The 27,947-nt window shown below is 37.4% G+C and overlaps 2 protein-coding genes across 7 annotated transcripts in view; both read left to right on the top strand.

Annotated features, from left to right (window-relative positions):
• Nucleotides 1-11,681, top strand: part of parvb (parvin, beta) — a 73,596-nt gene extending 61,915 nt beyond the window's left edge. For all 3 annotated transcript variants that reach the window (XM_072267843.1, XM_072267845.1, XM_072267844.1), the window contains exons 11-13: nucleotides 1,004-1,105; nucleotides 3,053-3,125; nucleotides 4,942-11,681. In XM_072267843.1, the coding sequence (XP_072123944.1) occupies nucleotides 1,004-1,105; nucleotides 3,053-3,125; nucleotides 4,942-5,018 (252 nt within the window). In that variant the 3' untranslated portion in view covers nucleotides 5,019-11,681. The remainder of the gene's footprint in view (nucleotides 1-1,003; nucleotides 1,106-3,052; nucleotides 3,126-4,941) is intronic.
• A 4,106-nt stretch (nucleotides 11,682-15,787) lies between these two features.
• Nucleotides 15,788-27,947, top strand: part of parvg (parvin, gamma) — a 41,040-nt gene continuing 28,880 nt past the window's right edge. The window contains exons 1-6 of one of the 4 annotated variants that reach the window (XM_072267840.1): nucleotides 15,796-15,885; nucleotides 19,754-19,842; nucleotides 21,980-22,063; nucleotides 22,471-22,555; nucleotides 25,736-25,800; nucleotides 26,564-26,666. In XM_072267840.1, coding sequence (XP_072123941.1) covers nucleotides 22,480-22,555; nucleotides 25,736-25,800; nucleotides 26,564-26,666 — 244 coding nt within the window. In that variant the 5' untranslated portion in view covers nucleotides 15,796-15,885; nucleotides 19,754-19,842; nucleotides 21,980-22,063; nucleotides 22,471-22,479. Of the gene's footprint in view, nucleotides 15,886-19,599; nucleotides 19,843-21,979; nucleotides 22,064-22,470; nucleotides 22,556-25,735; nucleotides 25,801-26,563; nucleotides 26,667-27,947 lie in introns of those variants that run through there. The other 3 variants (XM_072267841.1, XM_072267842.1, XM_072267839.1) reach the window with 3 other exon arrangements.

Below are 27,947 nucleotides of genomic sequence, written 5' to 3'. Positions count from 1 at the left end.
CCCAGAGTATTGTCTAGGCTCATGCCCCCTGCTTCATTAATGACTTCTATTCCATTATAATAGGAAATGTTAGAATGTTGAGAATGTTGTACACTGTTTATTTCCATCTATGGCTCTTCAGCAAATAAAGTCTCCCATGACTACTGATAAGTGTGAAGTAACAGTTGTGCCACAGAAGTGCCTGGTAATGACCATTTCCAACAGGAGAATTTAGTCACCTACCCTTCGATGACATTACTGTCAATGAGTCTTTCACCATCAATATTCTGGGGAGGCTGCCTTTGACTAAAAACTCAAGTGGCTCCAGTGGATCAGCTGCATAAATACTTGTGGCAGCAAGAGGAGGTCAGAGGCTGTGTGTCCTGTGATGAGCAAGGCATTTCTGCCATCTGCAAGGCATCATTCAGGCGTGTGATGGGAATTCTCCACGATGAGTGCAGCATGTTCAAAACTATTCACCACTAGATTGGTTCCCATTCACCACCCTAAACGACCATTCAGTTGGAACAGTGTGCACCATCTATAAATGCACTAGAATTACCTGTCTCAGCTATTTCAAAAGCACCTTTAACACCAAGAAGGCCAAGAGCAGCTGGTGCATGGGCACATAATCACCTGCAAGTTTCCATCAAGTTCATATGCCATCCTCACGTGGAAATATATTGTCATCTTTTATCATCACAAGGTCAAAATCCTTGAACTCTTTATCAAACAGGATTGTGAATGTACTTCCTCTAGAAGCACTGCAGCAATTCAAAAATGTGGCTTATTTTCACGTACTTAAAGGCGGTTAGAATTTGGGAGTCTTACTTGCAATGTCTAGGTCCCAAAAGTGAATTAAATCAGAATCAAATCCAAACTTGTATCTCATTTATGTTGATTGTGTTGTTGAAGTAAAATAAATAACTAATATTCAGTTGTAAGTAGTATGGATTGAGTTTGATTAACTGCTTGCTTTATAGATTAAAAACACTGTTATTCTAAAATCTCTGCCTGATATCAGTTTGCAGATGGTGTGTACCTTGTGTTGCTCATGGGACTTCTGGAAGATTATTTTGTTCCTCTGTACAACTTTTATCTGACACCAGAAAGCTTTGAGCAGAAGGTTAGTATAACAAATATAATGAAGCATAATCAAGTAATTCATGAGTATATTAATTTTAATAAGACAGTGCAGGTAACAAGCATTCATGTATTACAATCTTTCATCTCATTTATGGTTCCTCCTATTGTGCATTATTTAATTGGATAGGTACTGTAAACATGAACATACTGTATTTTCCGGTATTTGGAAGGATCTAGGTTTTTAAGGTGGAAGCAAATAAGATCTAGTAACGCTGATAGTAGAATTGTGCAAGTCTTGTTTTACAGACACTGCACAAAAATGTAAAAATTGTGAAATGTCCTAGTTAGAAATTGGACCTACTCTGATTTAGTTTTACACTTATTAAATCTTTCTAGTTCCTGAAAAATATTATTTCTAATTCACTTGACCTTTATGAGAGGTATTAATACAGTCTGTCATGAGGCGGTGATGCAGCTGCACTTGCACCACATTTCTCGAGGTTAAATTTAAATTTCAGATGTTTATCTGGCAACTAGTCAGCTTAGAAAACATAAACACCAACAGGTTAGAGGTGGTCATTGCTAGATTTCTATGGCATGGATAGTGTCTTAAGCCCCGAATTAACACGGAAATAAATTATTTCCGAGGAGTTTGCTTTTTAAACCACTGGAGTAAAACCAGATTCCGATATTTGTTTTGGAATATGCTGGCACCAACAATGAACTCCAAATTTCTTTGCTTTTACATTTTTGCAATATGGATGTGTGCTTGAAGTGGTGACAACACTGCTTTATAACTCAAAGGTGTTCAAATATGCAAGGTTATCCCCAAGAAATGATAATGTCAGTTTAAGCCTGTTCAATGGCAGTCATACAAGGCTGACACAAGGATGAACTGATGACCACATGGTGGCAGCATCTTAAAGACTTTATACTTCCTCCCCCAGTATTAGCTATCCTGTCACTTCCTCACCTCATCCACTGAAACCCGTATACGTGCTTTTGTTAATTCTGAGATATTTTACCAGTTCTCTTTGCCTTTCCATTCTTCTCTAGGTCATCATAAAAAATTGCATATGTCCTATCTTGCACGAAGTGTGCATCCATCATCCATCACTCCAGTGCTAAATAACATCATTGCCTTAGTATCACAACCTTAAAATTTTCATCTCAACTCTCATAGCTTCTTGTAATTTCCTTCTATGACTATGTATAACTCTGATTTCAATAATTACACCAGTGAGAACGAAGCCTTTGACTTCTAAGGCTTCAAGTTTGCTGGAATTCCCACTTCCAAATCTCTGCTTCTCTTCTTTTGTCCTATGACCTTGACTGAGCCTTTATTATTTTCCCTTGCGCCTGAGGAAGTCCCTTGGGAATTGTTATTGTAATTGTTAGGATGGAAATTCTTAGAAGTCTTTAAATTGATTATCTTTGTGGGAGGTGATTAAGAGTGTTGAGTATCTTGTTCTTGACTCTAAATGTATCATTTAATAATGCAACTGGCACAAGAAATCAAAAAATATATTTCAGTTATATACCTTGTGGCACCTGTGATTAAACATTTCATTTTCAATGTTGAGGTTGCAAAGTAATTGTTACATTTTCTATTTAAGTGTTAGTTCTGCTACATCATTTTATATGACAGTTACACTGACTTACTCTGGTTAATATGGGTTGATTATCATTTTTGACTCTGGATGTGAGTTATGTAACATGATAGTTTGTTTTTCTGGTCTCAGTCTAATGGTGTGAACTGGCTTTCTACCTGTGGTTAGAAGAACGTTGCAACTGTAGCAGATAATACACAAAGCTGTGAGATTACTGCACAGCTGTGAGTTGATATTATATCCGTGACCTCCAACACAGGCTGTGAATGTGCAGGCTAGCTTGAGCTATAAATTATGCCAGAATAAGAATTTTTTTTCTCTTGGAGATGACTTGCAGTTTACTTTACTGGACTAATAAAATTAATTTTTTTGTTTAGGTCCATAATGTATCATTTTCCTTTGAGCTCATGCAGGACGGAGGACTTAAGAACCCGAAAGCGCGGCCAGAAGGTACAATTCAATTTTTAAAAAAAACTATCACCTTCACTATGGAAGCTCAGATCTTGTATCATGAAATCAATGTTCAGTATCTTCAAGAAGCAAGATTATTGACAATATTAAATTTCCATAGAAATAAACGATAATCCACATTCCAAAGACATATGGGTTAGTAGGTTATTTGGCCATATGAATGTATTTTGGCAGTTCACACTCATTAGGCTGGATACACAGCCTGTTACTACGCTGTATCTCTAAATAAGTAAATAGGGTTCGCAATTGTAACAGTTTACAGAGTAAAACTCGTTCAAATTTAGATCCGTTTGGTATTCACTTTTTGAAATCTTGCAGAGTTTAGGATTTGCAGCTATAATTGGCCATAAATACTGAGTGGATGATCCAGTTTAACTTTCTTCTGACAGCTCCACCATTTCAGGAGCCAGCTGTCAGCCACCTTGATTCACTTCAGATGAGCACCAGATACAGGAAAGGCTCCAAGACCAGTTAACGTCCCAGATGTAGCACTGAGTTCCTGCACTTAGCAGGTAGCTGTACCTCTAGCCAGAGCGCTCCAACATGGTTGAGGCAGTGGCAACCTCTAACAGTGTCAATTTCTGTCATGTCCACAAACCGCAGGTCAAATCCAATCTATCCAGTCAGTCGATTTAAAGTATTATTGACAATGCCATGAAGAGGCACTTATTCACCTATAATCTGCTCATCATACCTGGTTTGAGTTTCACGAGAACCACTCAGCTCTGGACTTATCACAGCCTTGGTCCATATGTGGAGTAACAAGCTGAATCTCAGCGATGAGGAGAGAGTCACTGGCTTTGTTTTACCAAGTGTGATATTTAGGAACCTTGGTGAAACTGAATACCAATGGGCAATAATGGGGAAAAAAATGCCAGCAGCAGAGAGCATACCTGAAACAAAAGAAGATAATTCAATCATCCAAACTTCACAACATCATTGTCAGGATTCCTCAGGACAGAGTTCTAACCCCAGTTCGTCTTCAGCTGCTTCATCAACAAATTTTCTTTTATCCCTTCCATCATAAGAATAGCTCTGGGAATGCTCACAGATGTTATGTAATATTCAATTCCATTCACAATTCCTCACAAAGTAGTCTTTGCTTGCGTGCATGACTAGACAGTGTTCAGGCTTGGCTGAAAAATGTTAAGAAACAATCATTTCACGCAAGTGCTGATAATAACCAAGGGTAGAATATCAGCCGGTCTGATTTGTAGCCTTGTGCAAATATGGCTCATTTTGTGGACAAGGATAAAATCTGGCTCTGTTGACTTTATTCCCTATGATGTTTGTTTCCTGTTGACCATAGGAATTTAATACCATGCGGCAGTAACTCCCCAAATTCTACAATCAGATACTGAAGGGCATGCATTTAATTAGGAAAATGTAAACAAGATGTGCTGGGGAGTTTACAGAGTGGTAGGTGTCTGAAACAGCCTGCTGGGTTAGTGGTGGAGCAGATATAATTCTGGTGTTATAGAAAATTTTGGATAGACATATGAATTTGCAGTGAATGGAGGGATTTGGATCCTGTAAAGGCAGAAAATATGTAGTTTAATTTGTAGTGTTTGGGACAGGCATCAAGAACTGAAGGCCCTGTACTATTCTACCTATGTTCTATGATGTAAATTCTTGCACATAATTGTAATAAATGCCTATTGCTAAATACTGTAATATTAATTTTCCCTTTTCTGTTCTTTCTCCACTAATTTAGCTTGAGTTCCTTCTTTGCAACTTAAATATTGTTACATTTTGCTATGTTTCAACATAACTAAATTGCATTTTCTTTCATCAGATGTTGTAAATTTGGATCTGAAGTCAACGTTGAGAGTGCTTTACAATCTGTTCACAAGATACAAAAACGTGGAGTGATTGCCTGAATATCCAAGATGTGTTCAACTGGAAATATCATCAATCAATTGTCAGGACTGGCTCCAATGTATCTGTGCCTTACCAAGCTTATATTAGTATAGGTTTCTTGTTTAGTTTTAAAATCTATGATAACATTTTATGATTTCTTCAATGAGCAGTGTTTTCTGTCTCTCTGGGTCCATTTCCTCCTCTCAAACAGTTTCTTTATTTAATTAGATGTTATTCTGGTTTTCTTAGAGGAGTTTCAGGCATAATGCTATTGACTTTTTCCCCCTTTTCATTGTATGTATATGGTAGGGCTCTACTGTCATACACGCTTCTTTATGTGGTCCTTAAATGGCCTGATATAATTGAGATTAAAATGTATAATCTCTTTCTTTGTGACCTTCTGAGGTTTTAGCAGCCTTTCGGAACACAGACATTTCTTCAGCTATTGATTCTGATTGTAATTGGAGAATTGTATAAGCAATGATTGACAAGGGATGGGTACACTAAATATTTAATGTAAGAGTAGTGCAGTGGGCCAAAGTCAAAGTAAACCGTGAATGAAGTTACCACTTTTACTACAATGCTATTACTTTCATGAAAATGTTCTAAAATTTTTTTCCCTTTATTCAGCTTGCCTATCATCCACCCTTGGTCAATTGGAGATAAGAGTGAACAGGGGGGTAATGAGCATTGTTCTGGTACTGTGGCATTTTGCTTAGTTCTCTTAATGAGGCTTTTCAGATGAAAGAATGAGCAGACATTGTGATAAAAGGCTCCACCCCCAGAGTCAAATATCTCTTTACAGCACTGCAGATGAGACTTAGAACTTGAAGAAGCAGCCATTGGGACTTCTTGTACATGCCACAGCGTTACTGTAAGCAGGGGTACCTCGTCACAGCACCATATAGTTAATTCATTATTAATGTAATCAGTGAATAATATATGATTGTTTGCATTGATAGATCATAATTTACAGTTGTACAACCTACCCATTAATTTTAGGAATATGTACACAGTCCTTAAGGTTGAGATAAGTAAATATCATTGAAGAATAGCTGATCGCGGATCCAAAAAGTAATTGTCACAATTCAACAAAAGGACAAACAATTATTGCAATTATGTTAAAATTTTAACCCAAATACATTTACTTTCTCTTCAAATATTTGGCCTTCATGCTATCTCTTGAACCTAAGAATTCCTCATGTTGCTGCTGCAGTTTCCAAATTTCGCAAATCATGATCACAAGATGTGATTTGAGAGTAGTGATTAAATATGTACTCAAAACTAAATGTAAAAAGAACTTAATCATTTCATTGTATCAATGTATTCCGTTACAAAATTTTGTTAACTATTTTAATTTGAATATAGAAGAAGAAAATGAAAATGAATACTGCAGAGGAAACTGAAGAATTAATGTGTTCTTCAACCAGATGGTGGTGCTATAGCACAAGCAGACTCCACCATGAAATTTTGTTTCAAAAAATCTTGATATTACAGAAAACCACCTACTTTCAGGGTTATCAATATATCTGGTGTCAAAGTTCTAACACTTAGAAGTACATTGATGAAATATGCTCTGGAGTCAAAATACTTATTTTGATGTCATTGATGGAAAGCAAAAATACATTGCTAAAGTTGTAGATAAGAGAAATCTTCCTACTTATAATCAATTGCCTTTTCTCATGTAGATGAAGTCATAAACATGTTACCCACTGGCTGAGGGCTGCTAAGGCTTTTCAAGATGCACACTTGTATAAGGCTCTGAACTGCTCCAAGCTAGAGTGTGACTGATTTTAGTGCTTTCCTCTTGCTGAATGATTGGTCCTTCCACAGTCAGGACTAAAATTGAGGGAAGTGATATAATTGATTTCTCATAAACCACAATTGAAATGTAGAAGGCTTTGTGTGATCATAGGACCTAAGCAAGGAAAAACTTCAGTTGCAGGGAATACTTTCAGAAATTATGAACTGAATGAAATGTGCTCTAGAGTCAAAATATTTCTTTTGATGTCATTGATGGAAATTATGAAATTATACATGTTAACAGTTATATTTTTCTGCAAATATCTGTTTATGGTTACATTGTAAACTCCTGTTTGGCAAGTTTTATATATTTATAATTGAGAGACAAGTTTAAAAAATCGATACAGAAAGGCTGACATGAAAATAATCTCAAATGCATTGGAGAAAAATATATTGCTTACAATTACAGCTAAATTTAATAGTGTGCAAAACAAGTACCAGAAGTAATCATTTTGCAGCCTTGACAATTAAAAAATAACACTTTCTCAATTGTAATAAAATGTTGCAATAGCATGATATTGCCAGCTGAGGTGCCAGTTGGAAATTACTAATCAACCGTGTACTTGCAGTGATTAGCAGTAACTTAATTGAGGTACATTTTCATAAAAGAATTTTAAATATTGTTGGTAAGATTTAGCTAATTTTACACGGTATAGTCACTGGACCCTTGCATATTACTTGAAATTTGTACATTGGGGCTGTTCCGATCTCCTTCAGCTACTGCACTGTATTGATTCACTAGAAAGATCAGTAATGGATTTTCTTTCTCCAAACCTCTAAATTGTAAGTGATTTCAATGTGAGACATTAATTTCTTTGCAATGTTATTTCCAAATCATGCTATTTGTATACTAAGCATAATCATGAATTCTAGCAAGATGTCTCCAACCCTATGGATTAACTGTATTTCTCTTTCTGTTGATGCTGAATGATCTGCTGTGGTTCCAGCTTTTTCAGTTTTTATTTCAAGCATCATGGTTGAGCTGTTATCTCTTCTTCTTAAATGTCACTAATGTAACTTTGTATCTTGCTCTACATCAGATCCCATTCACACATCATCCCTATGCTCACTTATCTGCATTAGCTCCTGATGCTCTAAATTCGACAATTTTTGTAATGCATTTAAATTGCTCCAAACCTTCACCCTTCCACGTCTTTGTAAGCTCGTAGATGCTGTATTGTACCCCCCCCCCAAGCACTTTAAAGTCATCTGACTAATCTTTCGTTCATTCACCTGTCTTAGCCTGGAGGTAGACTGCTTGATTATTATGGGAATTATAAATGTAGCTGAAAAATATGAAGTAACCAACAGAGAGTTGCACTGTAATTGGCAGAGCAGGTAGAGATACTGCCTTACAATACAAATAAATTCTGATTTAAAGTGCTGAATGGGCAGAATTTGTACGTTCACCCTATTATAGCATAGGCTTCTGCCAAATACTCCATTTGCTTCCCGAGGATGTGCATTGGTAAGCTGCTGTAAGTTACTCCTATTGGGAGGAGAGTTGCGGCAAGAGAACTGCGGGAAGCATATGGATATGTGAAAAGGAATAAATTACTATAGAACAAGTGGGCCAAAGGTTTGCTCTAAGACTCAAAATGGACTCATTGGGCCAATAGGCACCTATTTAAAAAGGAAAGCAACATATTAGCTTTAGAAGGGAAGATAATTCAAAAAGCAGTGTTATTTGCTTCCCATTATGCTTCTCTGAACTCATTTAGCTGTTTTCCTCTCTTCTTACTGAAAAACCTTTCCTCTCTAATCTGGCTTCAGTTGCTCAAAGTTTTTTTCATTTGAGCTATTGAGAATGACAGTAGGCCTTTCTTGTACCATGTTTCATTGATGTCAAGGGAAGTTGTTCTCAGTTTTCCCCTTTTGGGTAAGATTTGGTAAACTTAAGACCAATGCAATTTGTGGTTTTAGTCTGATAAGCAGACATGAGACTAAACCAAATTATATGTGGTCTTCACCTATTCTTGTTCACTTAGTCACTCTTGCCAGAATTTATCCATGAGTCACTTTAATGTGTTTGTGATGATACTAAATCTTTTAAGGAACCCTCAACTTTATCTAGATAACTCAATATGTTTTTCAGGAATATAAAGAAAGGTTTCAGAATCATGGAGCAAATTACTGATGATTCAGTTTTGCTGAAGGCTTAAAGCACCTGAGCATTAATCTTTGCAGCTGTGTTTATCAATAGTGTCTGATTCCTTAAAACACTCTCTTGAATCACTTTGACACAATGTTTAAAAGGTTTAAGCATCAGGAATATTTTTAGGTGCCAGAAACAGCTGTAATTAAAAATATCAACAAAATGATGTCTAGGAATCTGGTTAGAATTTTTAATTAAGTTGGGGGAGGGAATACCTTTGTTAGAAGTTGGAGAATTTTAATTGTTTGTATTTTCTTTATCCTAGTGTGTAGCTGATATGAATTCAATTAGTATTAAGTTAGATAATTTTATTTCCATGTTAAATATTAAGTGTATTGTATTTATGGTTAATTGAATTTAAGTTTTGTTTGAACTCAAGCTGAATTAATCTTCTTAACTACAGAACTGGAGTAAGAATCTTGACTTGACATTGCTTACTAGCATTAACTTGTATCTGTAACAGCATATTTGCAACTTTATTTTGTAAAATTATATAGAATCCATTTACAGATAAATTTTCTGAGACCTCACTTTGATACTAATAGTACATTTTTTATAGCTGTGAGAGATATTTTAATCACTACCAAGTGTCAACAGTGTGCAGATAGCTGGGCTACTGTGCACTCAACTGCGATGCAATGACTTTCAACTGAACTGTGTAAAAATGGACTCATTTTTAACTGAGCAGCTACATCTTATAGAGAAATATGTGGTTTGCTAATGTCACTTCACTAAGGCATGAGGTGTGAAAAGTTGATGAACTGGGAAATTCAATTAATAGTTATAGTTCAGTATTATAATTTATTCAAATTGTCTTTGCGAGGTGAACTTCAGTGCAATAACCACTATCAATAACAACCTAACTGGAGTGTTTTAATGTTTGAATGGAAGATTATATATTTCAATACATTTTTCAAAATTAGATTAATATGGCACAGGTGAAGTTCCTGGTTCAAATATCAAATAATCCTAAGAGTAAGCATCTGTGTCACTAACTGCAGATGTGTCTTGAGTTTGTTCAAAATTTGGAGGTCTTCATGGAATTAGTATTTGATCGCTACCTTTGTCATCCCAATTGCAGTACTGTCCATGGAATATTTGCATTTGTAATGTCCTCAATGTATTCATCTAAATTTTCCATTGTTATTATTTCCATATTAATTTGGTGGTCTGTAGTTGGCAATTAGCAGAGAGAAATGTAGTTCTTAGAGATGTTTTTCAGCGTGTTTGGCATAGGAATGGGATTGCCAAGGACAAATTTCCCCAAGTTATCATGATTGAGTGGAGACCTAAAGAAGCAATGATCTTGAATCTGCCAGCACCTGTAGCATTTTAACTTAGATGATAAAAAATTTCATGCCTCACATTACTTCTAGTCAGTGCATATTAAGATGCTTTAATCAATTAAATTCAAATCTTTGGATGTAATCTGAGATTGTAAATTCCATCATAGATTTAAATACTGATGTGTTCTTAGATCTGTGCATTACAGTGCTGAAATATATCATGTTAGGTTAAAAAACTGCCTTTCTGTATCCGGCTGAGTTGAAATTTGGTCCAACTGGGTTTGCACATATTCAGTGGAAAACAGTTCTAAATTAACGATAAATCTATCTAATGTAAAAACCACTGAATGTACCTTGCATTATGTGGTGAATTTTAATTGGAGATTAAAGACATTGGTAGCGGCAATCTTGTTGCTCTGTTTTGGATTAAATACAGGCCTCTGCAATAGTGCACTCTTAACTTTATTCTACACTGAACCAATGCTTTAACTTGCATTTCTTGATGATATTGGAACCAAAAAAGAAGTATGTTTCTTCTCCTGGTCCTGAGGAAGCTACATAATTGAGCAGTTGAAAGAAAATGCCTCGAGTTGCTGGAAAATTATCATTTTTTCCCCTTTTTTGGGAAGAATTCCATTTTATATTGAACCATCCTAGAGAAGTGTTTGCCAATTACTAGAAAAATAAGGATGTGGTTGCAGAGTTGTGCCTTCATTTTAACAGCTGATAATTTTTTTAATCTCATGCACCTTTCAATGACAATGATTGTCATGTTGTTGAAATTTTTTTTCTCTCTCCAAGGTGATGCAATCATATATATCAAGTCAGTAAATGTTTGCATGATTACAGAAGAAATACTGGGAGCAAACAAAACTGTGGTCATGTGATAGAAAATTGATGTAAGCATGGTTGTCAAAGACTAACAGTTATTTATTCTAATAAATGTTTACTAGCAGCCATATGTTACCGTTTGCTTATTAAAATCCCACTGGCCTTACCCTTTGCCAGTTAAGATGTGTGCTTTCCTTATCAATGTAATCAAGAGTGAAGGAAATGAATAAACAGAACATTGATATGCATCAGAGTTCTTTTGCTGTTGCTAATTATTTTAACTGTAAGGGTTTGCATTTATTTGATTTTGAGATACAAATGATTTTCCCTTCAACACTTCCAATTTGTGCCTCTGCTGAACTTGCAAATGATTTCACCCAGTTTCATAGTTTCTGCCAAATTATACTTTCTAATTGCTAAAGTTTTTTAAAAATGCAATCTCTTTGTTTAAGACAGGCAGATACATTTTTATGTAGTGTACTGGATGCTCTGAATATGCTTCTTTATTCTGTTCCAGATACGGAAATAGTGATGAGCTTTTGTGGGCATGTGCTTAGATTTTGGAACAAGCTTGTATGAATTTAAAAGAAAATATTAAAAGAGGAGATGACAGTGTTTACTTAATCAAACCAAATATGCTTGCTCATTTTATTAACATAGCTGCTTTAAGAGTACAAAGAATGTCAGGAAAACTTTAAAGACAGATAATGTTTACCTCAAAGCTTATGGTGGGACACGTTGAACAAATGATGGAGAACTATGTGCATCTGCCGTGAGAATTTTACAGAACAAGTTTGAGACAGGGTGGATTAAGGGATTGAACTAACACTAGTTATAAGATAATTTGCATTTGTTACATGGCATACTGTCATCAACTGAGAATGTGCTGGGGCAGCCTGCAACTATTGCCATCCTTCCAGAGGTAACATAGTATGCCCATAGCTTACTGAGCCCAGCATGTGCATCTTTAGAATGTAGTAGGAATCTGGAGCGCCTGGATAAAACCCAGTCATGGGGAGATGCTACAAACTCCTTAAAGACAGAGGTGGAATTGAACCCGAGTTGCTGGTGCTGACCTGCTTTCCTAATATAGAGGCTCCTAGGAATTACTTGTGGCGGAATACCTGAGTATTACCATTGATAGTGTGGAGAGTCCACTAAGGTTCCTTATCAGTGTGGCTTCTAAGGTATTGATGTGACACATTGTTAGTGGTGACATTGAAGGTTAGAGCTTTCTCTTTCATGATGAATACTTTCTTATCACTAATTATTCTAGGTTTGTATGTCATCCAGTTCATCTGTGGTAGAAATGGGCTGATTTATTTAAAAGCTTATGAAGAAAAGCAGTGCCAGTGCTAATGAGGGACCATTTGTTATGGAAGCAACAAAGGATATCATGACTTTGTGCAGCAAATTTCCGAATGCTTCAGATAGACAAACAATTAAAGTGGATTGAGTTCAGCCATTTGTGAGCATTAACTTCACATTATTTCTTCTGCCATCAGTTTTATAAGATTGTTGGTAAATAAAATGGGAGAACGCTCTATTTACATGAATCACTGTCATAGGAAAGTAGCATCCATCATCAGTGATCCTCACCATCCAGGCCATGCCCTTTTCTCACTGCTCATCAGGTAGAGGGTACAAGTGCCTCAGGACTCACACCACCAGCTTCAAGAACAGTTACTACTCCTCAACCATCAGGTTCTTGAACAAAAGGGATAACTGCACTCATCTATTGAGATGTTCCTACTTTAAGGGAGTCTTATCTTGTTTTTTTGTGCCCTTATTATATATTGCTATTTATTTATATTTGAATTTGCACAGTTTGCTGCCTTCTATGCTAGACTTGATCTTTCATAGATCGTGTTATAGTTGTTACTCTATAGATTTGCTGAGTATGCCTGCAGGAAAAAGAATCTCAGGGTTGTATGCGGTGACATACAGTTGCAAGGAAAAGTTTGTGAACGCTTTGCAATTACCTGGTTTTCTGCATTAATTAATCATAAAATGTGGTCTGATCTTTGTCGAAGTCACAATAATAGATAAACACAATCTGCCTAAACTGATAACGCACAAACAATTGTACTACTTCTCATCAATATTGAGTACACCATTTCACAGTCTAGGTTCAAAAAAAGCACATGAACCTCTGGGGTTATGCCTTTTACAAAAGCTATTTGCAGTCAGGTGTTCCAATCAATGAGATGAGATTGGAGGTGTGGGTTGCAGAGTTGCCCTGCCCTGTATATATATCAAATACACACAAAGTCAGGTTACTGACAGAACCTGCTCTTATCAAAAAGTAACACACATCAAAGTTGCTGGTGAATGCAGCAGGCCAGGCAGCATCTCTAGGAAGAAGTACAGTGGACGTTTCAGGCCGAGACCCTTTGTCAGGACTAACTGAAGGTAAAGTTAGTAAGAGATTTGAAAGTGGGAGGGGGAGGGGGAGATCCAAAATGATAGGAGAAGACAGGAGGGGGAGGGATAGAGCCAAGAGCTGGACATATCCCCTTTGCCAATCACCTGTCCAGCTCTTGGCTCCATCCCTCCCCTTCCTGTCTTCTCCTATCATTTTGGATATCCCCCTCCCCCTCCCACTTTCAAATCTCTTACTAACTTTTCCTTCAGTTAGACCGGACGAGGGGTCTCGGCCTGAAACGTCGACTGTGCCTCTTCCTAGAGATGCTGCCTGGCCTGCTGCGTTCACCAGCGACTTTGATGTGTGTTGCTTGAATTTCCAGCATCTGCAGAATTCCTGTTGTTTCCCTTATCAAAAAGTGTCTTCATGTGCCACATGCCTCGATTAAAACAACTTTCAGGGCACCTTAGAAGAAGAATTGTAGAGATGCATGAAGCTGGAAATGACTACAAAAGCATTTCTTAAGACCTGAGTGTTCATCAGTCCAGAATAAAAGAAATTTTCTACAAATGGAGGAAATTCAGTACTGTTACTACCCTCCCTTGGAATGGACATCCTGCAAAGATCACACCAAGAGCACAATGTGCAATGTTGAAGAACGTGAAAAAGAACCCAAGGGTAACAGCAAAAGACCTGCAGAGATCTTTGAACTTGCTGGAGTCTCTGTCTATGTGTCCACTATAAGAAAAACACTGAACAAGAATAGTGTTCATGAAGGGCACCATGGAGGAAACCACTACTCTCCAAAAAAAAATGCTGCAAGTTTCAAGTTTTGCAAAAGACCATCACAATGCTTCCTGGGCAATGTTCTGTGGACAGATGAGACAAAAGTTGAACTTTGTGACAGAAATGCACACTGCTATGTTTGGAGGAAAGGGGCACTGAACACTAACACAAAAACCTTATCCCAACTGTGAAGCATGGTAGAAGGAGTATCATGGTTTGGGGCTGCTTTGTTGCCTCAGGGCCTGGGCAGCTTGCAATAGTTGAGGGAACAATGAATTCAAAATTGTATCGAGACATTTTATAGGAGAATGTCAGGGTAGAAGTCCATCTCCTGAAGCTTAATATAAGCTGGATGATGCAATAAGACAATGATCCAAAACACAAAAGCAAATCAACAACAGAATGGCCAAGTCAGAGTCCAGGCCTTAACCCAATTGGGATGCCGTGGAATGACCTGAAGATGTATCCCAGAATTATTGATGAACTGAAACAGTTTTGCATGGAGGAATGGACTAAAATTCCTCCTTGCTTTTGTGCGTGTCTGATCAGCAGGTACAGGAAATGTTTGGTGGAAGTTATTGCTGCTAAAGGAAGTTCTACCAGTTTTCAAGAACAAGGGTTCACATTCAAGGGTTCTTCCGGTCTTAACTATGAATGAGACATGAAACATGTTCAATGAAGACATGAAAGATACAATTGTTTTGTTATTAGTTTTGGCAGATTGTGTTTGTCTATTATTCTGACTTGGATGAAGATCAGACCACAATTTTTGAGTAATTAATGCAGAAAACTAGGTAACTGCAAAGGCTTCTCAAACTTTTTCTTGCAACTGTATACATTATGTACTTTGATAATACAATTTACTTTGACGATTTAAAGTTAAGAATTGTTGATGTGTACTCGGGCTGTCTTTAATGCTTAAAGGCACAATATTCCATTAGAATGCATGGGAAGTTTCAATCCCCTTGAGTTCATTATGATGCTGAAACTTAGTTCAATAAGACCATGTATTACCATCTTGCTATCTTTGTATCCTTTTCTCCTGGACCGTGCATGCTAATTACATCTTGTGTTGTACATTGCGTGAAATTAGAACAACTTAAAAAGCAGTATTGAAGCTTTTTATCTATAAGAGTTGTTGTCAACAAGGTTAATTGGGTTGTATCCTTAAAAGAGCTTGCTGTAAGTAGAAATAATGAGGTTTAAATGGTTTTGTACCCTAGATATTTGTTTTAGAAAGTTGTTATCCAATGATTAAGAAAGCACCATTTGTGGGAATTGGGCACTACGACTACTGATAACTGGTAAGGCTTGGTTTCATTATTTTTGCAATAAAATATTGGAAAAGCCACTTGAAGTCAGGTGATCATAGGATCTGCTCTGCTTGTAGGAAAATCATAATTGAGGGGAATACCTACATTAGAAGCCTTAATAGAAAACAGAATTGTCCTGTTAGATGGTTTAGTAGGTTTAGAGGAAGTTTGGTGGAACTATTGCAATCTATTTGTGGAAATGGCCATAGCAAGGCTTGCGTATTACATAGTGAAAAGAGGAAGAACGTAAATTAGAAACGTCAGTGCAGACCAGCTCAACGGCGATACTTTCATTTTGGTTCCAATTTTTGCAAAATAAGGAGCTAAAAACAAGAGAATGGTAAGTATTTTCAATGTTTTTATATCAGTATAAATGAGAAGCTGCAGAATGTTAAATGAAGAAAGGGTAAAGCTCACCTTAAAATCTCCCTTCTTTAATATAGCAATTTCATATACTTCTGTCTTTCTGTTTCTGCACCCTGTTAATTTGGCCTGTTTGGGTTTCGTCTGCAGCAGGTTTAAAGAATTGTCTCCAACGTGACTGGTTAAAATATTCAATATTAGATTTAGGGAATATTTTCAGTCATTGTTTTCCAGGACACAGTTGTTTGGATTCTGTTATACATTTCCGTCAAAATCATGTTTTTGCCATTAGTTTCAGACTGCAAAAAAGTATCTATGAGTTCAAAGTAAATTTATTATCAAACTACATATACAGTACATCACCATATACAGCCTTGAGATTCAATTTCTTGTGAACACTCAGTAAATACAAGAAACATAAAAGAAACAATGAAAAAAACAAGAGAAAATCTGCAGATGTTGCAAATCCAAGCAACACACACAAAATGCTGGGGAACTCAGCAGGCCAGACAGCCCCTATGGAAAAGAGTACATTTGCCGTTTCGGGCCGAGATGGGAGAAAAAAAGCAGAGGAGTAGATTTAAAAGGTAAGGGGCGGGGAGAGAGAACCACAAGGTGATAGGTGAAACCTGAAAGGGGAGGGATGCGGTAAAGAGCTGGGAAGTTGATTGGTGAAGAAGATACGGGACTAGAGAAGAGGGACTCTGATAGAAGAGGAAAGAAGACCATGGAAGAAAGAAAGGGGGAGGAGCACCAGAGCGAGCCAATGGGTGGGCAAGGAGATAAGGTGAGAGAGGGAAAAGTGGATGGGGAATGGTGAAGTTGGGGGGGGGGGTGCATTACTGGATGTTTGAGAAATTGACATTCATGCCATCAGGTTGGAGGCTACCCAGATGGAATATTAAGTGTTGTTCCTCCATCCTGAGTGTGGCCTCATCTGTCAGTGGAAAGACATATCAAAATAGGAGTGGGAAGTGGAATTAAAATGGGTGGCCACTGGGAGATCCTGCTTTTTCTGGCAGATGGAGCATAGGTGCTCGGTGAAGTGGTCTCCCAATCTACACCAGGTCTCACTGATATACAGGAGGTCACACCGGGAGCACTGGACACAGTATATGACCCCAACAGACTCACAGGTGAAGTATCGCCTCACCTGGAAGGACTGTTTGGGGTCTGAATGGTAGTGAGGGAGGAGGTGTAGGGGCAGATGTGGCACTTGTTCCACTTGCAAAGATAAGTGCCGGGATGGAGATCAGTGGGAAGGGATGAATAGACAAGAGAGTTGTGTAGGGAATCAATGAAAGACCATGCCCAATGAGACAGACAAAAACCAACAGGCAAAAAAACTGCAAATACAAAATAAAGAAATAGAAAAATAAAAGAATAATATTATTAATAATAATAAATAAGTAAGCAATAAATAGTGAACAGCGCTGTGTATAGATGTGCTCAATGGTGGGAAGGGCTTTGCTCGTGATGGACTGGTCATATCTACCACTTTTTGAAGGCTTTTCCATACACGGGCATTGGTGTTTCCATACCAGGCCGTGATGCAACCGTGATGCAATCAGCCACACATCTATAGAAGTTTGTCAACGTCTTAGATGTCATGTTGAATCTCTGCAAACTTCTAAGAACATAGAGGTACTGCCGTGCTTTCTTCATAATGGTACTTATGTGCTGGATCCAGGACAGATTCTCTCAAATGATAACACTGAGGAATTTAGAGTTGCTGACCCTCTCCACCTCTGATCCGCCAATGAGAGCTGGGTCATGGAACTCTAGTTTTCTCCTCCTGAAGTCAATAATCATCTCCTTGGGTTTGCTGACATTTGGGAGGTTGTTGCTCTGCCCGTTTCCCCTCCTGTATGCTGTTTCATTTCCACCTCTGATTATGCCAATCATCAGCAAACTTAAATATGGCATTGAAGCTGTGCTAAGCCTCACAGTCATCAGTATATGACAAGTAGAGCAGGGAGCTCAGCAAATAGCCTTGTGGTATACCTCTGTGGAGGGAGATTGTGGAGGAGATGTTGCCAATCTGAACTGACTGGGGTCTGCAAGTGAGGAAATTGATGATCCATTTGCACAAGGAGGTAGTGAGGCCAAGGTCTTGTAGTTTGTCGATTAGTTTTGAGGGGATGATAGCACTGAATGCCAAGCTATAGTCAATGACGAACATCATGATGTATGCATCTTTGTTGTCCATCTGTTCCAGCATTGTATGAAGAGCCAATGAAATGGCATCTGCTGCAGAGCTGTTGTGATGGTAGATAAACTGGAGTAGATCCAAGGTATTTCTCAGGAGGGTGTTGATACGTTTCATCACCAGTCTCTCAAAGCACTTCATCACAGTGGATGTAACTGCTACTGGACAATAATCATCGAGGCAGCTATAATTCTTTGGCACTGTTATAATTGAAGCCTGGCTGAAGCGGGTGGGTACCTCAGACTGCTGAAGCGAGGGGATAAAAGTATTAGTGAATACTCCAGCTAGTTGAATTATACTTAGCCAGGTACCCTGCTGGGCTGGATGTTTTCTGTGGGTTCATCATACCGATGGTCAAAGTGAGCATTAAGGACATTGGGCTCATTTGAGAGCAAAGCCTTGTTGTCACCCATGTCACTTGATTTCACTTTGTAGGAGGTGACAGTGTTCAAGCCCTGCCACAACTGTCGAGCATCCATCAGTGATTCAAGTTTGGTCTGGAATTGCCAATTCACACATGAGATGGCTTTCCGGAGAATGCACCTGTACCCCTTGTATATAACTTGGTCATCAGTGTTAAGTCCACTGATCTGGCCCCTGGCAAATTGCAAATCTTACGGTTCATCCAGGGCTTCTGGTTAGGGAAGACTTGAATGATTTTGTGTGGACACACTCGTCTATGACTGTTTTTATAAAACAAATAAAGAATACTAGAATGAATGGAAATCATATTGAGCCAGTGAATATCGGTTTGATTCAAGATAGTGGAATGAATGCAACTGTTTTCTAATGACCAGCTACAATAATCATAAGTATGAAGATAAGTAAAAAGGAAAGAGCACAGTCCTGTTTTCTTATGACATTGAATGTTTGATTTTGCTATTGGCTACTAACTATAAAGATGTATCTGTTCCTGGATACTGTAACAACATTGGAATGAATATCATAATTGTTTTCTCCATGATTCCAAAAAGAGCCAAATGTAAATTAGTTAGTTTCTCACAACAAACTAATTAGAACTATGTTGGCAATCTAATTAACTGTAGATGTCACTATGTACTGTATGTTGAAACCAACTCCCCTGAGATGATGTAGTCAGATTAGAAAGGAGTGAATGCATCCAATTTTGATAGCAAAACTCTTACAGATTCATAGGTAGACCCAGCGTGACTAGATTTATATCTGTAATGCTGATATACGTGCACATTTGAATGCACATCAGTTATAAGTTTTCCTCTCCCGAAGGGTGTTCAGTTAAAAACAAATCAAGCATTGGGTTAGTGGTATATAGCTGTTGAGCTACTGTGACTTCCTTTTTTCATAGCAGTTCCATTACAATGGTAGTGTACTATTAAAATCTATGATATCATTTCCGTTATACACATGTCTGCATGATTTCCAGTTAAAACCACAGAGAGTAAAAGAGGAAGCTACAATGATGTCAGAAAAAAATAGCTTTTGCCGATCTTTTTAACACAGTTTTGAATCCATAATTATGACTGTTATATTCTCAACATTTGTTGCAAGAATTAAAAGTAAAATGCTAAATATGTCCTTACCACAAAATCTGAATTTCCTATACATACAAAGGTGCCATATTTTTTTTTCTTTTCCATGCTGTTGCACTAATGATCAGCAAGAATGATGACCAATTTTTTTTGATGGTGTAAAATTTCACGAAGGGGCTTCTCTGAAAACTGTATTTCCAGTGTTAGACCATCAAAGGTAAGTTATAGCAATACTGTGGTGTATATACTGTATGTACTTAATGAAGCACACTATATCCTTTTAAAAACAGTTTTTAAGACTGCTTTTAAGTTTGTGATCAAACTTGCAAATTTGCTTCACCTTTCCTTTGCTTTTCAATGGCTTTGGTAAACATAATTTTCAAGTGCTATTTACTCAGTAGAGCTGAATCTTGGAATGTTTCATGCTAAAATGAATTTGTCCCTTCAGCAGGACAGTTAAGATTGTTTCAACATAAGCACATAACCAATGAGTATTGTCTTTTCTGAATAAAGTTGAGGGTGGTGAGATTTTTAAAAAAGTATTTGAAATACAGATATGAATATATACTGCATGACTAGATAACGTCACTTCCACATCTCTCCAAGTTTAGTTTTAGATTTTCTTGTAATGAAAAGGAGAATGGTAGGAGAGGGCAGAAAAATGGAAAAAGACTGAATGGGATTTTTAAGAAATTGCCTGGTCTGTTAAGTTCCTAAGGACACAAAAGAGGAAATGCACTTTTGTTTGAGATCTTTGCAGCCGTTTGATGAACCTTCCTCTTTGTAAAGATACCTTGTGGTATTACTGCTTACACATTAGCAACTCTCTCCATGTCCTCTTCAATGGTGAAAATTTTGCTCTTTTCAAACACTGAGTTCTCTCTGCGTCCTTAATATTCACCGATAATATGGCAACGTTAACCACTGTAGGCTACATTAAAGAAACTTCCAATAATAACTCTTTTAAGAACTCAAATTTGTTTAATGATTGCTTGATTGTGAATTGTAACATATAGTACGGTGGTTGGCATATTTAGCGTACAACCACTTTCTCTTGCAGATCATTGACTTTTTGAAATATTATGCTCATAATAAAGAATTTACATGATGCCTTTATTTTGGAAAAATGCCCCAAAGCACTTCATAGAAGGATGTTTCAGTCATACTCAACATGAAGCCTAAGTAAGCTAATAGAAGTGATCAAGCGCTTGGTTAAGGAGTTGGTTTTAAATAAAGAAAGTCTTAAAGGAGGAGGATGCGGCACTGAAGTAGTGAAACTCGGTGAGGACATTCCCGAAGACTGGGTTGAGATTGCTAAATGTGGAATGGCTAGTGATAGAGTGAAGGGTGAAGGTGGAAAACTAGGGAGAGTGAGATAGCAAAGATCATCCCTGCAGCTAATCTGTGATTAGGGCCCAATGTGGGAAAGGACACAGAGCAAAGTTTTGAATTAGCTGAATGAATAGTGAATGGGAATCTTACCGAAGCTATCATTGGGAGTTACAAAGATGGAGAAGAGCATATCATCATCAGATGAACTAAGGTGATAGAAGGTATTATGGAGTTAAAAATTATCATTATGATGTAATTTAACTATTTTTGCAAATGGTTTAAGGATGCAGGGATTACCTATGGAACATTAAATATCATTAAGCATTCACGACAGTGAGTACAGTACTCTTAGTCTGCTATAATATTTGCTTTAATGAACATAATTCACCTTGTATAGTTGCCTAACATAAAGTATTGCTGGGAATTCTGAAATGAAAATTGACCTCTAATTTGATTTGTATTTATTTTATTTGGATACAACGTGCAGTAGGTCTTTCAGGCCCTTCAAACCGCTCCATCCAGCAATCCCCCTATTTCACCCTAGCCTAATCACATGACAATTTACAATGACCAACTAACCTATCAACTGGCACATCTTTGGACTGTGGGAGGAAACTGAAGCACCCTGAGGAAACCCACGTGGTCATGGGGAGAACGTACATACTCCTTACGGGCAGTGGTGGGAATTGAACCCGAGTGGCTGGTACTGTTAAGCTTTGTGCTAACCACTTCACTACCCTTTTGCATCCTATATTCTAATCATAAGGAATATAAGTAGAAGTAGGAGCAGAACATTTGGCCTAATTCAATAAAATTATGGTTGACATTTTGCCTCAATGTAATTCTCCTCCTCGTACCCTTTGATTCCGCTTAATATACTGTGGTCTATTGATCTCAGTCTAGAATGAATAGTCAACAACCTCCAAGCAGTCCTAGGAAGAGAATTCCAAAGAATCACTACCACTTGGGTGAAGGAATTTCTTCTCATCTTTGTATTGAATAGCTATTGCTCTCTTTTGCAGCTGTGATTCCCTGGTTTGAGATAACCCTAGCCAAGGGAAAGGTTATCCCTCCATCCATCCTTTCATCATCTAAAAAGAGCATATGTAAGTAAACGAAGAAAATTTGCAAGACTGTATTCATGTTTAACCTTAAAGATAAATAATCATATCTTGCAAGCACTGATAAAGAAAATCCCATGTTGTAAACCTATTACAAAAGGGAGATTTTATGTTATGACATTCAATATTATACTTTGAACTTAGTCTATTTATATATGGAAACAAAATGCTACAAGTTTTCAGGAGGTCAGACAGCATCTGTGGAGAGGGAGTTAATATTTCACACCAATAACCCTTCACTGGAATTGAGATATGTATTTATGTTGTAATATTCCACACTGCAGAGACTCTATGCCAGAAGAACTCTCATCTCCCTTGCAATTTTGTACAAAATCTTCCATAGATGGTTGTTTCATAGGTATCATGCTTATCTTATATATTTATATCTGCAGGTGAAGGAAATGGATTCTTCTTTTGCTAATATTTTTGCTGCCTTTGAAGAATCTAAAGAATCTACAAAAATTGACATTCCTCTAGGTTTGTACATCTGTTGCAATATTGATTTTCCTGCACAGTAAAAAATCTTTATATTAGAAGTATGGGATATGTCCAGTTACTGAATTCTCAATTCCATGTCATGAATTGCTAAAAGTAAAACAACCACAGTGAAGGTATCAGTGAGTAATAGTTTATGAAATGGAATGCCTCATCTCCAAGTACTGACACAATACGTTAAAACAAAGAATAGGCAGGATTCAGAAATGGACATTTTACATTTTGGTTGGAATTCAACCATTCCCAAAACTTTGAACTACCCCAGGTTGTAGCTGGTTGTAACAAATGTAAAAGCTGCTGTGATTTCTGTTCCTTTGAAAAACCTAAGTGATGTTTTCAGCACCCTTGTGGAGTTTACCTTCCAAAATTTAAAAAAAAGTGGAAGGGAATTAATCCAGCAATTAGTTTTTAGATGTTAGATTGGCTTTCAAAAAAAACCACCAAAAATTACAATAGGAAGAGAGAATTCCTTTTGAAGTTTTTATGATGACTAATATACATAATTGCACATGTAACATGGAATAATTAGATGAAGAGAAACTCTGATTATTGTGGTGCAGGTAAACAAAAGCAAAGAAAATGTTGAAGAATATAAGATCAGTTGAGGATGATAGGAAAAGACAAGGCAGAAGCAACAAAGGGGCTTGACTATCAGACAGCATCTACCTTTCTGCATTTGGAAGCCATCCTAAGAATCAAGTAGTCTTGTAGAGAATACATGGTCACAGAAAGCACTAAATAGCAGCAAAAAAAAACAAAAGTTAAAATGTGTGATATAGTCCAGAGATCTCTGACTACAGGTTTGAACTAGACAGAAATCAAAATTTCACCAAATATCTTGAGTGCGTGCATGAAGGATATACAACAGGACAATAATTATTTACTGCTCTACGCAGAGCTCTAATCACCAAAATCAAGGTAAATTTATTATCAAAGTGCATGTATGTCTCCATATACTATTTTGAGATTCATTTTCTTGTGGGAATTCACAGTAAATGCAGAGAAACACAATAGAATCAGTGAAATACTTGCACATAAACTAAGATAGACAAATAAGCAATGTGCAAAAGATGACAAGCTGTGCAAATACAAAAAGAAAAAAAAATCACAAATAAATAATAAATATTAAGACCTGAGTTGTAGAGTCCTTAAAAGTGAGTCCAGAGGTTGTGAAAGCAGTTCATTGTTGGGGTGAGTGAAGTTAGCCCTCTGGTTCAGAAGCCTGATGGTTGAGTGGTAATAACTGTTCTTGAACCTGGTGGTGTTGGACCTAGAGCTCTTGTACCTTCCTCCTGATGGTAGCAGTGAGAAGAGAACATGGCCTGGATGGTCGAGGTCCTTGATTATGGACACTGCTTTCCTGCAACTGCACTCCCTGTGCTCTATGGTGGGGAGGGCTTTACCTATGGATAAACTGGGATGTATCCACTACTTTTCGTAGTCTTTTGAGTTCAAGAGATTTGCTGTTTCCGTACCAGGCTGTCATGCAACTGATCTGTATACTCTCACCATGCATTTATAGAAGTTTGTCAAAGTTTTAGATGACATGTCAAATTTTGGCAATCTCATAAGAAAGTAGAGGCACTGACATATGTTCTTTTCAATGGTACTTGTGTGTTGGGTCCAGGACAGATCTTCTTTAAAGTTTCTGATCACCCAATGAGTACTGGCTCATGGGTCCTTGGATTCCTCCTCCTGTAGTCAATAATCAGCTCTTTGGTTTTGCTGACATTGAGTGAAAGGTTGCTGTTTACTGTTTTGCCAGAGTTTCAATATCCCTCATAAATGCTGATTCATCACCACTTTTGATACGGCCAACAGCAGTGGTGCCATCAGCAAACTTAAAGACAACATTAGAGCTGTAGTTAGCCTGACAGTCGTAAGAATAAAGTGAGTACAGCAGGGGGCTTATCACACAGCCTTGTGGTGCACCTGTGTTGAGGAAGATTGTGGAGGAGATGTTGTTGTCAAACCAAATTGACTGATGTCTGCAAGTGATCCATTTGAACGAGGAGACATTGAGGCCAAGGTTTTGAAGCTTATTCATTAGTTCTGAGGGGCTGATAGTGTTGAATGCAGAGCTGTAGTCAATAAAGAGCATCCTGATGTATGCATCTTCATTGTCCAGATGTTCCAAGGTTGAGTGAACAGCCAATGAAAAGGCATCTGCTATTAACCTATTGTGACAAAAATCAGAGCAGATCCAAGTCATGCAGGAGTTGATATATTTTATCAACAACCTCTCAAAGCACTTCATCGTGGATGTAAGTGCTAATGGATGATAGTCAGTGAGAGGTTGTTATTCTGGCACCATTCAGCCAGATGTTCAATATCACCACATTCTTCTTGGGCACCAATATAATTGAAGCCTGCTTGAAGCAGATGGCTACCTCAGAAGCAAGAGATTAAAGATACTAGTAAATACTCCAGTTGATAAGCACAGGTCTTCAGTGCTCGGCCAGGTACACCAGCTTGGTTAGATGATCTCCATGTGTTCACCCTTATCACAGGATCATTGGGGGCTGTCAGAGTTTGTGAAGCTTCCTCCATCTTTTGCCAATCAAAGTGAGCATAAAATGCATTGAGTTCATCGGAGCGAAACTTTGTTAGTTAAGTCACTTGGCTTTACTTTGTAGGAGGCGGTGATAGCATTCAAACCATGCCACAGCTTTGAGCATCCTTCTGAAATTCAGTTTTGGTCTGGAATTGTCACTTCACCTGTGAGATGGCTTTCCGGAGATTGTACCTGAACCTCTTGTACCATGGAGTTGAGGAGAGATGCAGTTTGATTTTCTTAGTTGAAGATCTTGATCAGAACTGGTAAAGGGGGAAAACAAACCAGATTTGAGTTAAAGGGAAAGTAGGGGAAGGATAAATTTTAAAAAATGGGAAATATTTCTGAAAGAGCAAGACCAGGATTGTTTTGGTGATGTTCTACAGCTGTGCATTTCACAAATTTTAAGCTTCTTTGTGTTTTTTGCTTTATCTGCCCTCATTTCATAGCTGTTCATTTCTTTTTCTCCAATGTCTCTATTTACCCACTAACTGGACAACCTCTAAGCTTATCCCACACTAACCCTGTCTTTGCCCTACTGAGTGTTTCCTAACATTTAATGTTCATATTTTCTGGTTATTTAATAATATTTCCTCTGACTTTTACAGGTGAAAAAAGAAAGTTCATACAGCCTGCATCACTGAAGAACCCTAAGCTGGAAGAATTAATGATGGTGGAAACTTATTCCTTTGCTTGTGTCTCTACTTTTCTGTCTTTTGGTTGTAGATACTGAATAGTTTGCCTTTTGATTTGCTTACTTGTGTCCCAGATAATTTGACATTTAATTAAAGAATGCTGCCGCTCTTCTGAAACCTCAGTAATCCGACAAATCTAGATGACAGCGTAAAAAGTCAGCCCATTATGATAATCTACAAAATGTTTTCAAAACTAGTATATTGAAATGAATTTTAATTTTCTACCACTACACATCTGTTCTTAGCCACCTAAATTTCCGAGCCCCTGCTAGTTGACAGTTGTTCTTGGCCCTTCCATTCCTGTGATTTCTCTTTTTCTTCTGTTTTTGCACTATTTTTTGTATTTTTGCTTTGCACCCCACTGATGCTGCAAAAAAGACCCCCAAAATTTTACGTCATTTAAGTCAGTTACAATAAAATCTGATTCCGAAATAACTCTGCGTCACCAAAAAAGGTCAGCTACACTCCTTTTCTTTGTCATCTGCCCATAATCCAAAGTGCCTATGCCTCTTAGCTGGAACTGAGATTTTGTCTTCACTTAAAGCTGTGTTTGTGTCACATGCTCGGGAAATAATGATGAACTAAAATGAGGTGCGGCTATTTAGGGTCCAATGTTGGAGGGAAGCAGAAGGTATACCTTTATGGGTACTAGATTAGTTTGGTGATGCCATGCCATTTAATTAATAAATATAATAGGTTTACAATATTTAACTATGAACCAATACTGTCTCCTTTTCTTAGTTTCTCATTGATTGGATCAATGCCACATTGAAGCAAGATCACATTGTTGTTAAGTCACTGGAGGAAGACCTGTATGATGGATTAGTGCTGCACCATCTATTAGGTAAACAAATCGATACCCACAGTGTAAAGGTATTGTAGTGTATTTGATGCATTATGTTCATTTTCCCCCCTGGTACACCTTGTCAGATGTATTGTGGATTGCTGTTTCAAGTTCAGCTTGAGAAGAAGAAATACAAAAGCACACTGGAGAACACGTTTTGGGATGTGCTGGATCATGTTTTTACATAAATTTGCTTGATTTTGCTGGATAATGGTGAAGTGAACAATTAATACTTTATAATAATTAGGAACAAATAAACAAATAGTTTTGATGTAAGGATCAGGAAAGAAACAATAATTTCAAGAATGCAGAGCAATTATTTTTTATATTGTTAGTGAAGCACCAGAATCATATATGTTATTTTACAAGATATAACCTACTGTCCTTCCAGAAAATTATCTTCTGATTTGTCATCAGTATGTTAGTATTTTCATACAAATAACAAATTCTATATTTGAGGCAAACAAATGCTGGAAGTACTTAGTAGGTCAAATGGCATTAGTGAAGAGAGAGAAATGGTCAATCATTAAGGTCAAGGACAGTTTACAGAATGGAAAAATTAAGAACACAGATATATTAAGTTGTGGAGGGGGATATGGGAAGGCGAATAGAATAGATGGAATGTCTGTGATCGACTGTAGACCAAGGTTGGCAAGGTAAAAGTTACTTTACAAAGCAGCATTTAGGGCAGAAGAATAAATAGAAACAGAAGGACAATCACATCAATGGGGAAGGAAAGGAGTAAAGGGTGGATATCTGAAATTGATAAATTATGTATTAAGTCCCAAGGGCTGCATTGGGCTTGTCAGAAGCAATACTGTTCCATGAGCTTATGTTTGGCATTGTTGTGGAAATATAGAAGGTTAAAGACAGAGCTCAGAGTGAGTGTGGAATGAGTGGTGCTGTCTGCAGAATGTACCGAATGCATTTTGCTAAAATTAAAGAAGTTCAAGTGAATCACTCATTTACCTATAGAACTATTTGGCTTTTATTGACATTGATCAACAGAAAAAGACTCTTCTATGTCAAAGTGAAAATAGATCTCTACAAAGTGATTTAAATTAATTACAGGTATAAAACACAAAATAATTGATTGCTTAAGTATTCACCCCCTCCAAGTTTGTATTTATTAGATGCACCTTTAGCAGTAATTACAGCCTTGACTCTGTGTGGATAGGTCTCTATCAGCTTTGCACATCCAGACACTGCAATATTTCCCCGTTCTCCTTTACAAAACTGCTCAAGCTCTGTTAGAGTGCATGGGAATTGTGAGTGAAGAGC

The sequence above is a fragment of the Mobula birostris genome, chromosome 9 (genome assembly GCF_030028105.1).
Source record: "Mobula birostris isolate sMobBir1 chromosome 9, sMobBir1.hap1, whole genome shotgun sequence".
Classification (NCBI taxonomy): domain Eukaryota; kingdom Metazoa; phylum Chordata; class Chondrichthyes; order Myliobatiformes; family Myliobatidae; genus Mobula; species Mobula birostris.
This window is presented reverse-complemented; position numbering and strand designations above follow the sequence as displayed.